This window comes from Pituophis catenifer, unplaced genomic scaffold (genome assembly GCF_029215685.1).
Source record: "Pituophis catenifer annectens isolate HBS135680 unplaced genomic scaffold, rPitCat1.0.hap2 SCAF_9, whole genome shotgun sequence".
In the NCBI taxonomy this organism is placed as follows: Eukaryota; Metazoa; Chordata; class Lepidosauria; order Squamata; family Colubridae; genus Pituophis; species Pituophis catenifer.
Genome location: NW_027256889.1, coordinates 7299080 through 7311479, shown reverse-complemented (window position 1 = coordinate 7311479; position 12400 = coordinate 7299080). Strand labels below are relative to the sequence as shown.

The window sequence follows — 12400 nt, the reverse complement described above, 5'->3', positions numbered from 1 at the left end:
GAACCTATGGCACGCATGCCCAAAGTGGTACATGAAGCCATGTCGCATGTGCAGTCTTGCCTGTTTGCCTTCCAGGTTTCTGGCACACATGCGCACGTGAGAATCGGCTGTCCTTTGCACACGCAGCAGTGCCAAAAACCGGTGTGCGCATGCGTGCCGGCCAGCTGATTGTCAGGTGTGCATGCACACCAGAAACTGGAAGTTCGGCTTTTCTGGAGCGCAATTCATTTGCCCACGCAGCAGTGTTGAAAACCGACCTGCGCATGCATGCCGGCCAGCTGATTGTCAGGCGCGCATGCACACTAGAACTCGGAAGTTCGGCTTTTCCAGAGCGTGGTCCTGCGTGCACGATGTTTTTGAGCGAAGGTTTGCCATCACTGGCATAGAATTTCTTTTTAATGGATGGGGCTTCCCAGTGAAAGTTAGTGTGCCATCCTTAACATGCTCTTGAATCCAACCAGTCCTGGTGCTTTTATGTAATGGATCTTCCAGCATTTTGCCCGGAACTGATTTGTACTTGTGGTTTGCTCAGAATCTTATTTGTGTTCCTTTGATGACGAACGTGGAGAACAAAGTGAAATCCAATTTTTTTTTTACTACCGGTTCCACAGGCATGGCAGGGGCAGGATACTGCAAAATCCCCATTCCCACCCAACTCTGGAGCCAGCCAGAGGTGGTATTTGCCAGTTCTCCGAACTACTCAAAATCTCTGCTACCGGTTCTCCAGAACCTGTCAGAACCTGCTGGATTTCATCCTTGGAACAAAGGTTTAAGGATCAACAGCCAGAAACCTGAGGATGTTTTTAATTCAAGAAACGACATATTAAACGTGTCCCCACCACCCATTCCACATTTTTTTTGTTTTGTTTTGTTTTGTTTTTCTAGATGGGAAGGCAGTAGGAGATTTGTGATGTCTTTATCCCACTTGCTTTATTTATAAATATACAAACAGCATAATTCAAAGCAAGCAGACATTTTCCCAAGAGAAATACCCCACATCCACCCTTAGCCATTTATAGCCAGTTTTACTCATTTCCTCTGGTTAGGGTGCAAAAGCTGGAAATCGGGTAAGATGGCAAGAGGAGTCCCGTCTTGCTCCACGCGCCCCAAAACAATAAGACCTCCCTGAAAATAAGGCCAAGTGTTTGTTTCAGGGTTCAAAAAAATATATAAGACGGTCTTATTTTTGGGGAAATACAGAAGATATCTGGCTATCACTATCACCACCCGTATCTGGAGATGGGAAATTAATCTACAAGCTGTTCATCATATAAATAAGATTTTAGATGCCTTCTTTTTAATGAAGGAAACAAGTTTTTCCTTTTTTTGCTTTTCTGGCAGCTTCCTACCCACGCTTGGAAAGCTTCACTGCCACACTAGTCATCTTTGATCGTCCTGCTTCTCTTAATTCAGCCGCGAATGATGATTCTACTAAAATGACCGTCCTTTGTTCATCCTGTGCAATTGTCAGCCGCTGAGCTAATCAAAAGGATTTTTTTTTTTTTTTTTTTTTGCATTGCGGAGAACATTGTGCCTCTCTAGAACAGGCTCTGACGATGAATTTACATCAGAGGATACTTGTTCCTCACTCTTTTCTCCGGGGGAGGCACTGCGATATGGAGATGATGAGAGGAAAATTATCCCTGCCCATCATAGAACGCCTGGTGCCTCATGGCTGCCTGCAGGGGCTTACGTCAGTTGTAGTAACAGGGCAGGCATTTGGTAGTGGGTGCCACTGGTCTTCCAGCTCAGAGGTGTCCCAACATTGGCAACTTTAAGCTTTGTGGACTTCCAAGTCCCAGAAAGGAATTCTGGGAGTTGAAATCCACAAGTCTTAAAAGTTGCAAACGTTGGACATACCCTGTTCCAGATGATGACTGAGATACATGTAAAATGAGCCTCAACTCTACCTTCAAGTGGCATGTTGCGGTGTTCTCAGCTAGGCTGAGAAAAGTATAAAAATGTCAAGATGACACCTTCTCCCCCCAAAAAAGTGATTTGATTTTACATCTAGGCTATGCTGAACTCGGTAACTAAGCACATCTGCATTTGATATGTCAAGCAGTAAGCTAACCAAACAGGTTGGATTCAGACAACATAACTAAGCCATATCGCGATTAGAACTAAGCTTTACATGCTGGGCCACTTCAGCTGTTAAAAGTGGTGGGTAAAACAAGCTTTTCAAAAGCAATGTGCATTCTTTTTCTTAAAATGCACGGGGTCCGTCCCCAAGCACAGTAGGATGTAAGACGTGGTAGGAGTTTGATGATAGCAGGAGCGGGGTGACTGTCTCTAAATTCGCTCCCCGTCTCTTAAATTTTGTTATCTTGAAGCAGCAGATATCTCTTCTATGCCTCCCCCTGCACCACAATCAATCTTGGGTCCAAAGAACAAGCAAGTTTTTTAAGCCCAAGTCCTCACCTGATGCAAAATACACAATGCTAGCCACATTTTGCCGAAACGCTCCACAGAGACGAGACCATCATTTCAGACATCCTGTCCCATTAACCAAGTTTGGTTGCTAGTTGGTTGGAATTCTTGCACAATCCAACTTTTGGTTTTTAGTTACGCGCGCTGGTAAAAGTTCCATTTTGTTCCCCCAGTCAGGAAACTTGATCTGAAGTAAGAGACATTAGGTCTCCCTTAAAATCAGCCCCAAAAATTGAACGGAAAGAGCAAGGTCTGTAGCTATCCAGAAAACAAAATATTCTTCAAAAGTCTGGAAAGATGGCTCTCCATCATTCTAGAGTCATAAATGGTCTTAGAAGCCTCTTTGCAGCTGAAAATCCAGGCGGCCCAAAATTGCTCCGTTTGGTTCAAAAAATTGAGAATCTTCTCTTTTCATCGGGTGGGTCACATTTACCTTCCCAATCTTGTTTCTCTACCCTCAAGAACAGGCCACCTTAACCTTGGTAATGGGATGAGTGTTTTTTCTCTCCAAGAGGCAAATTAGAAACGCTCCCCCCCCAATCTTTCACTCCATGCTCTGCACAAAGTAAAAAGGGTTAGTATAATTGACTTTGGGGGTGTAAGTCTTTAGATAGTCACTTAGAAAAAAACTCACTTTTGCTTTTCAGTGAGCTAATTATCAGTGGCTATTATTCACCCCGGGACATTATGAAGAATGGGATAATGGTAGCCAGGGTACAGTATGCTTCTTGTTGGTGATCTTTACAAATGGAAAACATTTCAAGAACAGTGAGAGCTTTTGCAAGTAATATGACCAAGACACAAAAGAGTTTTTAAGGATGAAAGCAACGCAAGGATCCTCTTAATTTATCTTAAAAGTAGAGGTGACCATGTCAGGAATGTAACCGTATCTCAGGGGTCAGCACTCAAAGAGCCACAAAGGTTCTAACCGGAAGCCCCCCATTCAATTCTGTAGCCGACCGGAAGTCCGGTTTCCCCGCCACAGAGTCTCCTCGTAGCGCGGCATCCTTTTCCCTCTACCTGTCCTAACCGAACGCCCTATCAATTGTGGAGCTGACCGGCAACAGGGAGCCGCAGCAGAGGGATGAAAGAGCCACATGCGGCTCCAGAGCTGCGAGTTGCTGACTCCTTCCCTCTCTGAATGCTAACTTAGAAGGTGAACAAGTTTTCCTTGATAGCAGACAAAAACCGTGTTTCTGATTAAATAATGTCATGGACACAAACCTTCATCTCAGACAGAGAACTTTCTTCAAAATAACTCACAGCATATATCTTGTTTTTTCCCCCCTGAACAATTACTCAAGTAGTGCAAAACAAAGGCTCCCTATTTTAATTGGCAAGTGATTGATTAGTAGTTTTAAAAGTCCCCGTAGGTGCAGACACAGAAACCCTGCAGCATGCTTTGAAAAAAATGAAAAATTATCATGTGCTACATAAGAGGAAAAAGTGGTGCCACGGGGGAGGATCCCCACAAAAGGAATGCTTTATCTTACTTAGATTTTTTTTAAAAAATGGGACCATTTAAATTGTTTTAAATGATTCCTTGTGCTCTGACTACAGTTCCAAAGCTCTGGCATGATACTAAATGAGTGTTTTTGTTTTTTTTTTTAAAAAAACTCAGCAACTTTAAGATGTGTGGACTTCAACTCCCAGAATTCCCCTCGCTGGCTGGGGACTTCGGGAAGTTGAAGTCCACCTTCCTGAGGAGTTCTGGAAATTGAAGTCCATACATTTTAACAGTGGCTGAGAATGAGAGGCACTATTATGTATAGGAATCTCGGGGTTATTAGCTAGACTGGGAAGTAAAAAGACAACAATTCTCTCGTAAAAGCACCAGCCAACCATTTCCATCTGATGCCCAGAAAATTGCCTTGATGGATACATGCCACCAAGAGCCAGGCTCAACTTGACGAAAAATTTGTATTTTTATAAGAAAAATGAAAAGGGAGGAAGGAGGAACGCATGGAATAGGACAGTGTTTCTCAAGTGAAGTGTTTCTTAGTAATGTGTAGATGAGTAGACTTCAACACCCAGAATTCCCTAGCCAGCCATGAATTCTGGGAGTTGAAGTCCACTCATCTTCACATTGCCAAGGTTAAGAAATACTGGAATAGGATGTAATCTAGAAAAGGTAATCAGGGGTCCAGCTATACTGACCGCCATGACAGAAGTACACCAAGCGGTCGGATTTTTTTTTTTTCCCCTGCAGATTTTGCTTTACAGTAATTTACATTTTTGAGACGGGGAGGTAGGGAACTGCTCAGCAGAGTGGTGCAGTGGCGTAGAGGTGAAGCTCTCGCCTCACAATCAGGAGGCTGTGAGTTCGATCCTAGGTAGAGGCAGATATTTCTCTCTCTGGGCACACTTGAGAATACATCTGCTGAACAAAACTCCACATTGGCGACAGGAAGGGCATCTGGCGAATAAAAAACACTCTGCTAGCTCCATTCAGTTGCCCAAACTCCACCCCGCAAGGAATTATGGGGTCTTTAAATGAGGAGGAGGAGGTAGGGAACTGCTCTAATTCCTCTCCTGACCCACCCCCACCCCACTTTCCCAGGGAATCTGTGACCCAAAAACATTTGGAGAGGAGAGCATCCGAACACCTATAAGCAGGATTGCTTCTCCACGAGCTGCTGCGAGTTGAAAAAAAACGGAGCAGTTGAGCTGATAAACAGCACACCGGATGCAGAACTGTACTAGCTTAAGTAAGGTGGCAATCTTTTCCACTGAAGTGTACCCCCCTCCCCCACCCCACTGACCTCAATGGGGACTGAAGTTTGAGTAGACGCAGGTAAGATTCACTAGTAAGGAAATGGAGGGAGCCAGCATGGATAAAAGTGGAGAGATCCACAGCCGGACCGATTATGCACGTTCAGCAATTCTATGCTTCCATTACACCAAGGTAATGCGCTAATTAACTCATCATTTTCACTTCCATCCTAGTTTTTAGTCCTTGTCTCTCTGTCCCTCCCACTCCTTCTAGTTTGAGAATGCCCTCTTTTGCCAGGGAAACCCTGAGAGACCAGCTTTTCTGGTTGACCTCTCAGAGGTTGGCGCCCAGAGGTGCTTCCTCGAAAGCGGTCTTGAAGACCTGCAGCAAGGATCTCCTGACGGCATCCTGGAATTCCTGCCCTACGAAGACGTAAAGCAAGGGGTTGATGCAACTGTTGAACATGGCCAGGCATTTGGAGAGGGGAATGGCCACCAGCCGCATGCTCTCGGGCACGCGATCCATCGAGATCCTGGCCAGAGCCAAAGCATGATAAGGGAGCCAACAGAGGAAAAAACAGAAGACTACCCTGGTGACTACCAAGAAGGGTTTGCTGGATTTGTTCAGCTTCTTCTTGGTCATGGTCACCACCAGGATTGTGTAGGAAATGGAGATCACCAGCAAGGGGAGGAGGAATTGATAGAGGAAAATGCAAATGGTGAGGACTTCGGCTTGTTGCCAGTCCTGAAAGATATCCAGGTTGTTGCAAGAGCTCCGGTTGTTGTTATCCACGGAGACCTGGGTGAAGAAGTAGGAGCTGGGGACGAAGAACGCCAAGGACAGCAGCCAAAGAAATCCGCAAGCCGCCCAGGTGAGTCGAGGCGTGCGGTAGTTCTGGCACCAGACGGGAGCCACCACCAAGACGCAACGATCCACGCTGATGGAGCTCAGGAGCAACACGCCGCTGCATACACTCAGCCCGAAGAGGCAATTGGCCACTTTGCAAGCCACGGAGCCAAAAGGCCAATGCAGGTCAAGCGCCAAGTTGAGTACCGTGACAAAGATGAGGGAGGTGGACGCTAGGTCGGCTAAGGCCAGATTGAAGAACCAGACGGTGTTGGAGGTCCATCGCAGCTTCAACCCGGTGACCCACAGGACGACCCCATTCCCAGTCACACCAGCCAGGAAGATAAAGCTGAATATCACCCCTGTGATAACCTTTATGCTGTCCCGCACAGAGTTTTCCTCCACAAGCACTTGGGGGGAGGAGCCATTGGCACTCAGGTTTGTTGACATCTCCCTGTCGAAGAGAGAAGAACAAGGATGAAGATCTGTGATTCTTAGTTATCCACACCAGGCAATGTAATTTGTTTGCCAGGGATCACATTTTTTACCAAAAAGCAAATGATTCCCAAGGGTCACAAAGTTATTGATGGTAATGTCCCACCCTTGCACTACTACCGTATTTTTCGGAGTATAAGACGCTCCGGACTATAAGACGCACGTACCTTTTTTGGTGAGGAAAACAAGAAAAAGAAATCTGCCTCTGCCTTCCAGCAATTTTGCCTCGTTGCAGCAAACAGCAAACAGCCTGCTTTACTTTCATTTTCGTTTTCAGCATAGCTTGAATAGCACAAGAAAAAAAAATCTGCTCCCAGCAATTTACCTCCTTGCAGCAAGCAGCAGAGGCCCCTGCAAAACAGATGAGAGTAAAACAGCTGAGTGTCGGGAGGCCGATCCAATCAACTTGTGCTAATTAGGCTGTGCTGAAGCTGAAACAAGCTGTTTCTTCTTGCTGCTTGCTGCAAGGAGGTAAACTGCTGGGAGGCAGAGGCCAAAGGATGGGGTCCAGTGGGCGGGCGGGGCTACATACGGTGTATAAGATGCACCTAAATTTTCACCCCCTTTTAGGGGGAAAAAGGTGCATCTTATATTCTGAAAAATACGGTAAGTATTAAAATTGTACTGCATCAGAAAAAATGTGACTAAGCATCACTGGATGTTTTTAAGAAGAGATTGGGAAGCCACTTGTCTGAAATGGTAGAGGGCTAGAAGATCTCCAAGATCCCTTTCAGCTCTATTCCATTCCATTTATTCCAGGGTATGGACATCACAGTGACCATTACATGGGGTCAGAGTTGGCTTGCAGACGAATGCCCTAATTAAATCATGAGCCTTGAGCCAAGCTTCAAAAGAGATCCAGTTATTTATTAGGAGCTTCATATTGGCATGTTCTCAAGTGAAGCCAACTCTGACCCCATGTAATTTATGCCCCAATTATGACCCTGTTACCCCCCCTCCCTCCCCAGGGTGTATCATCAATCACAGTCGCCAATGGAGCAATTTCACGGGTTGTAGAGATCCCTCCCTTCCGGCTGCTGTGTGTAACCCTGGGAGACAGCCTTGAGAAAGATAAGTCTGGAATGTGCATCTGTCTTTGGCTGCCGTGCTGTTTCGTCGATTTCCCATCCCTCTTGCCTATGGCAACTCGAGAGCAGGCCAGGGATGCTTTGCGAGTTGACAGGCATCTTATCTTGAAGAACATGAAATCTAGCATTTGACCCAGGAAATTGTAGGGTTCAAGTCTAGTTGATAAAGCTGCCAATAGCCCCAGCATGGCCAATGCATTGTATTCATAACCTGCCTTTTCTTTGGGAACTCTTGCTTTTATCTCAACTGAGCTGAGAAAGGGCGATTTGTCAATGTCACTGCATCAGCTCTGTGGTTTAATGAAGGCTTGGTTCTAGATCAATGCCTCCCAACCTTGAGAAAACATTGATATGTGGTGTAAGAGACAACCAGGATGAGCTCGAAGGAGGGGGTCAAATGTGTCATCAGTCACGAGTCACTTACAAAAAGATCTAAGTCCAGTCCACCTTGAATTCCTTCTACTCTTACCTCCCACTAATTTCCCTTGACTGTTAGTAGTTCAGATTCTCTTAGAGAGCTTAATCTTGCAGTAAACCTTTACACCCATTTGAACTGCCTGGATCTTCTGATTTCCTCGACACTGGACACGTGGACTTCCAACTCCCAGAACTCTGTGCGGTGGTTGAGGAATTTTGGGAGTTGAAATCCACACATCGTAAAGTTGCCAAGGCTGAGAAACAGTGATCTAGAACATCACTTAACAAAGCACTGTGCTCCAAAGTTGCAACCCAATCTCCATCTGGAAGACTATAAATTGCTTACCTTTGGACTGTATCTTTAGTGGGCAAGCTGTGATATAATTGGAGGGCCAGGTGTAGCGTAAGCATGGGTGGCTTCCTTGAACCACCCACGCTGTGGAACTGGTTGCGGTATAAAATCAGATATGGTCTCTTACTTGGCTAAGATCTACGTTGCAATCAACTGGAGCAAAGCTACATCAAAGGGAAAGAAGTATCCTGATTGGACTCAGCTCCAGGTAACAAGATGGACCACATTTGACCTTGCCTTTTTCCAAGATAGTTCATCAACTTCCCAGTTGAGCTGATACAAGTAGTCCTCGACTTACAACCATTTAGGGACCATTCTAAGTTACCACAGCACTGAACAATGTGACTATGACTATTGTTCTCACAGTTATGACCTTTGCAGCATCCCCATGATCATGTGATCAAAATTCTGATGCTTGGCCACTGATTCATATTTATGACCGTTGTTGTATCCGAAGGTCACATGATCCCCTTTTCCCAAAGGTGCTTTTTCAAGGGGCAACTGGACTTTTTCAAGACGCACTCACAACTTCTGAATAATCGTTTCCACTGAATAATTGTTCTAACTATCAGGAAATTTCTCCTTAATTTTAGGTTGGTTCTCTCCTTGATTAGTTTCCATCCGTTGCTCCTTGTCCTGCCTTCAGGTAGCTTTGGAGAACAGCTTGACTCCCTTTTCTTTGTGGAAATCCTTGAGATCTTGGAACCCTGCTGTCATATCACCCCTAGTCCTTCTTTTCATTAAACTAAACATACCCAATTCCTGCAACCGTTCTTCATAGGTTTTGTAGCCTCCAGTCCCCTAATCATCTTCGTTGCTCTTCGCTGCACTCTTTCTAGAGTCTCAACATCCTTTTTTACATTGTGATGACCAAAACTGGATGCAATATTCCAAATGTGTCCCAAAGGTGCTTTTTCAAGAGGCAACTGGACTTTCTGGTTTTTCTTTGAAGACGTTTCACTTCTCATCCAAGGAGCTTCTTCAGCTCCTCTTCAAAGTCAGATCACGGTTAAGCAAAGCAGGGAGCGGGTCTCTCCCACAGATACAGAGCATTTCGATCTTGATCACTTCGATATATAGGGCAGGGGCAGAGGTGGGATTCAGCTGCTTAGGATCAGTTTGGGTGAACCAGATGTTAATTTTAATCTGGTTCACTGAACCGATTGTTCCAAGGACTGGCTCCCCCCGCCCCCCCAGGAGTCTCCACGCGGCCCGTTTTGGATGCCAGGTAAGTGCAGGGCATGCGTGGAGGCTCTGGGAGGGCAAAAAACGGGCCTATCGGAAGTCTGGAAACAAGTCTGTTTCTGACCTCCGGTACCTGGGGGAGGCTGTTTTTGCCCTCCTGGAGGCTCAAGGAAAGCCTCTGGAGCCTGGGGAGGGCAAAAACGAGGCTGAGTAGGCCACGCCCCAATGGCCACGCCTACCCAGCAACCGGTCAGCAAACCGGTTGCTGTAATATTTCAATCCCACCCCTGGGCAGGGGGAAATGAGAGAGAAAGTTAGAAATTAGAAAAGAAAACCAGACGTCTGCCAGCATCTTCAGCCTGCAGCTCAAGATGGGATGATGAAATGGAAAATGCTGTGTTCCTGAATTTTCCCTCTCCTAGGGGTGCTCTTAGCTAAGATGAAGCCCACCCGTCGGCCCAATCGCCTGTATTGTCCCCTCTTCCGTAATGGAAATTTTCAAGGGCAGTCTCTGTTGCTCTGGTTACGATATTACCTTCCGACATTGTTAGAAATATTGCAGAGGGAGGCAAGAACATTGGCGAATGAGCTTCTATTCAAAGCTAGAAAGTTACCATGGGGTTGCATAGGGGCTCGGTTGCCAAGCGATGCGAAGAGAGTTGCCAAGTGGCACAAGCTGAGGGCTCAGGATGTGACCTCTGGAAGCTTAACAGGGCCAGGTGTGGGTGTTCCAAAGAGCGTCAGAAAGGGATATAGAGGCAGCTCCAGCCAACCACACATCGCCATCCTGAACCCCATCAATGTTTTGATGAGCTTCCATTCCTTGCAACGCAGAGTGGGAATTTTCCATTGGATTGCATTCAGAGTTACGCAGCCTTGAGGTCAAAGAAATTTTGTGCTGGTGGCGGTTAGAATGCAGCATTGCAGGCTAACTCTGCCCACAGCCAGGAGTTCGATGCTGACCAGCTCGAGATTCACTCAGCCTTCCATACTTACAAGATCAGTAAAATGAGGAGCCAGATTGTTGGGTTGACTCTGTAAACCGCTTAGAGAGGGCTGTAAAGCACTGTGGAATAGTATAAAAGTCTAAGTGCTATTGCTATTGTTAAGTGAGAGAGTTGTTAAGCGAAGTTTGGGCCCTTTTTACGACCTTTCTTGCCACAGTTGTTAAATGAATCACTGCCGTTGTTAAATTAATAACATGGTTGTTAAGTAAAGCTGGCTTCTCCAGTGACTGTGCTTGTCAGAAGGTCAGAATGCAATATTGCAGGCTAACTCTGCCCACAGCCAGGAGTTCGATCCTAACAGGCTCAAAGTTGACTCAACCTTCCACCCTCACAAGATCAATAAAATGTTGGGGGCAATAGGCTCACATTTGTAAACCACTCAGAGAGTGCCGTAAAGTACTGTGGAGGGGTATATAAGTGTGAGTGCTATTAATATGGTTGCATATTCATGGGTTAGAACTGAATAAACCAATGAAAACCGGATGGGGATTTACTCAAAGGTGTAAAAGGTTGTCAAAAGGCAACTGGATATTCTTAGGAGGTTTTTTTTCCCCCCCTTGAAAATGTTTCGTCTCTCATCCAAGAAGCTTCTTCAGTTTTCTTCTTGGATGAGAAGTGAAAGGTTTTCGGGGGGGACGGACCCAAGAAAGTCCAGTTTATTTATTTATTTATTGGTTCGATTTATATGCCGCCCTTCTCAGGAGATTCAGGGCGGCTTACAATGCGTTAAGCAATAGCCTTCATACTTTTGTATATACCTGCTTAGTAGGGCTTTTGGCCCCCCTAAGCAGTGTTCTTTTTTTATACAAAGTCAGCTTATTGCCCCCACAATCCAGGTCCTCATTTTACCTACCTCGAAAGGATGGAAGGCTGAGTCAACCTTGAGCCTGGTGAGATTTGAACTTGCAGTAATTGCAGGCAGCTGGTGCTACTTAATAGCACTTTAGTCTGCTGCGCCACCAAGGCTTTTTAAAGTTGTCTTTTGAAAAAGCACCTTTGGGACAACCACAACCTGGATGGTTGAGAATAGCTGATTGGAGATTTAGTTTCCCTTTTTGCAACTTGGCCAGTGATGGGGGAGGAAAAAAAAAACATTGAGCAGGGAAAGTGTGAAATATGAGCGGATTTGCTCAAAGGGAATTTGTCGGGAGGGAGCGTTCCCGTGCAAATTTTCTCAGACCAATTTGACGGGAGGGTGGATAACTTTTCAGCTCTCCCGGGCTTGGCCTGATCTCAAAATCCTTCCGCAAGAGGATCAGATCTCCGGCCAGTGATCTGCTTCATCGGAAAATCTTGGGACAGATCACGCATTCCTCAACAGCCAGCCAGTTTCCCTAGCTAGGCTTTGGTTTTGTGGCTGCCGATAATAGCGTTCAGGCCTTAGAAGTGTGATTACTCTTTTGGCAACAGAGAGGAAGCTGGTTGGTGGACGACTGAACTTAGTTTCAGTCCAGCACTGGGCATGTCGGAGCCGAGAACATAAAACCAGCAGGAGGTTCATCACTTCGAGCACCACTTGTTGCTTGCCGGCAAGTCCGCGTAATAATGTGAACCTGTTATGCAACCCTACTACTTCAAATGGGGTTATTTGGTTACAGCCGGTTTGGATTTATTGGGGATGGTTATTGGGGATGAATCTCTCCCTCCCTCCCTCTCCTTCCTCTCTCCCCCTCTCTCCCTTGCTTTCTCTCTTTCCTTTCCTTCCCTTCCTCCCCTCCCTCCCTCCCTTTCTCCCACTCCCTCCTCTTTCTCCCCCTCCATCTCTTTCTCTCACCCTCCCTCCCTCTCCCTTGCTTTCTCTTCCCTTCCTCCCTTTCTCCCTTGCTCTTTCCTTCCATTCTTCCCTCCCTCTTTCTCTCCCTCCCCC

The 12400-nt window shown here is 46.0% G+C and overlaps 1 protein-coding gene across 1 annotated transcript; it reads right to left on the bottom strand.

The window, feature by feature from the left end:
• Positions 1-5476: 5476 nt before the first annotated feature.
• LOC139321417 (C3a anaphylatoxin chemotactic receptor-like) lies at positions 5477-8400 on the bottom strand. Its single transcript, XM_070950118.1, has 2 exons — positions 8336-8400; positions 5477-6443 (listed from the first exon to the last, which is right to left on the bottom strand). The coding sequence occupies exons 1-2, from the start codon at positions 8398-8400 to the stop codon at positions 5477-5479; spliced, it is 1032 nt and encodes a 343-aa protein (XP_070806219.1).
• Positions 8401-12400: the final 4000 nt, after the last annotated feature.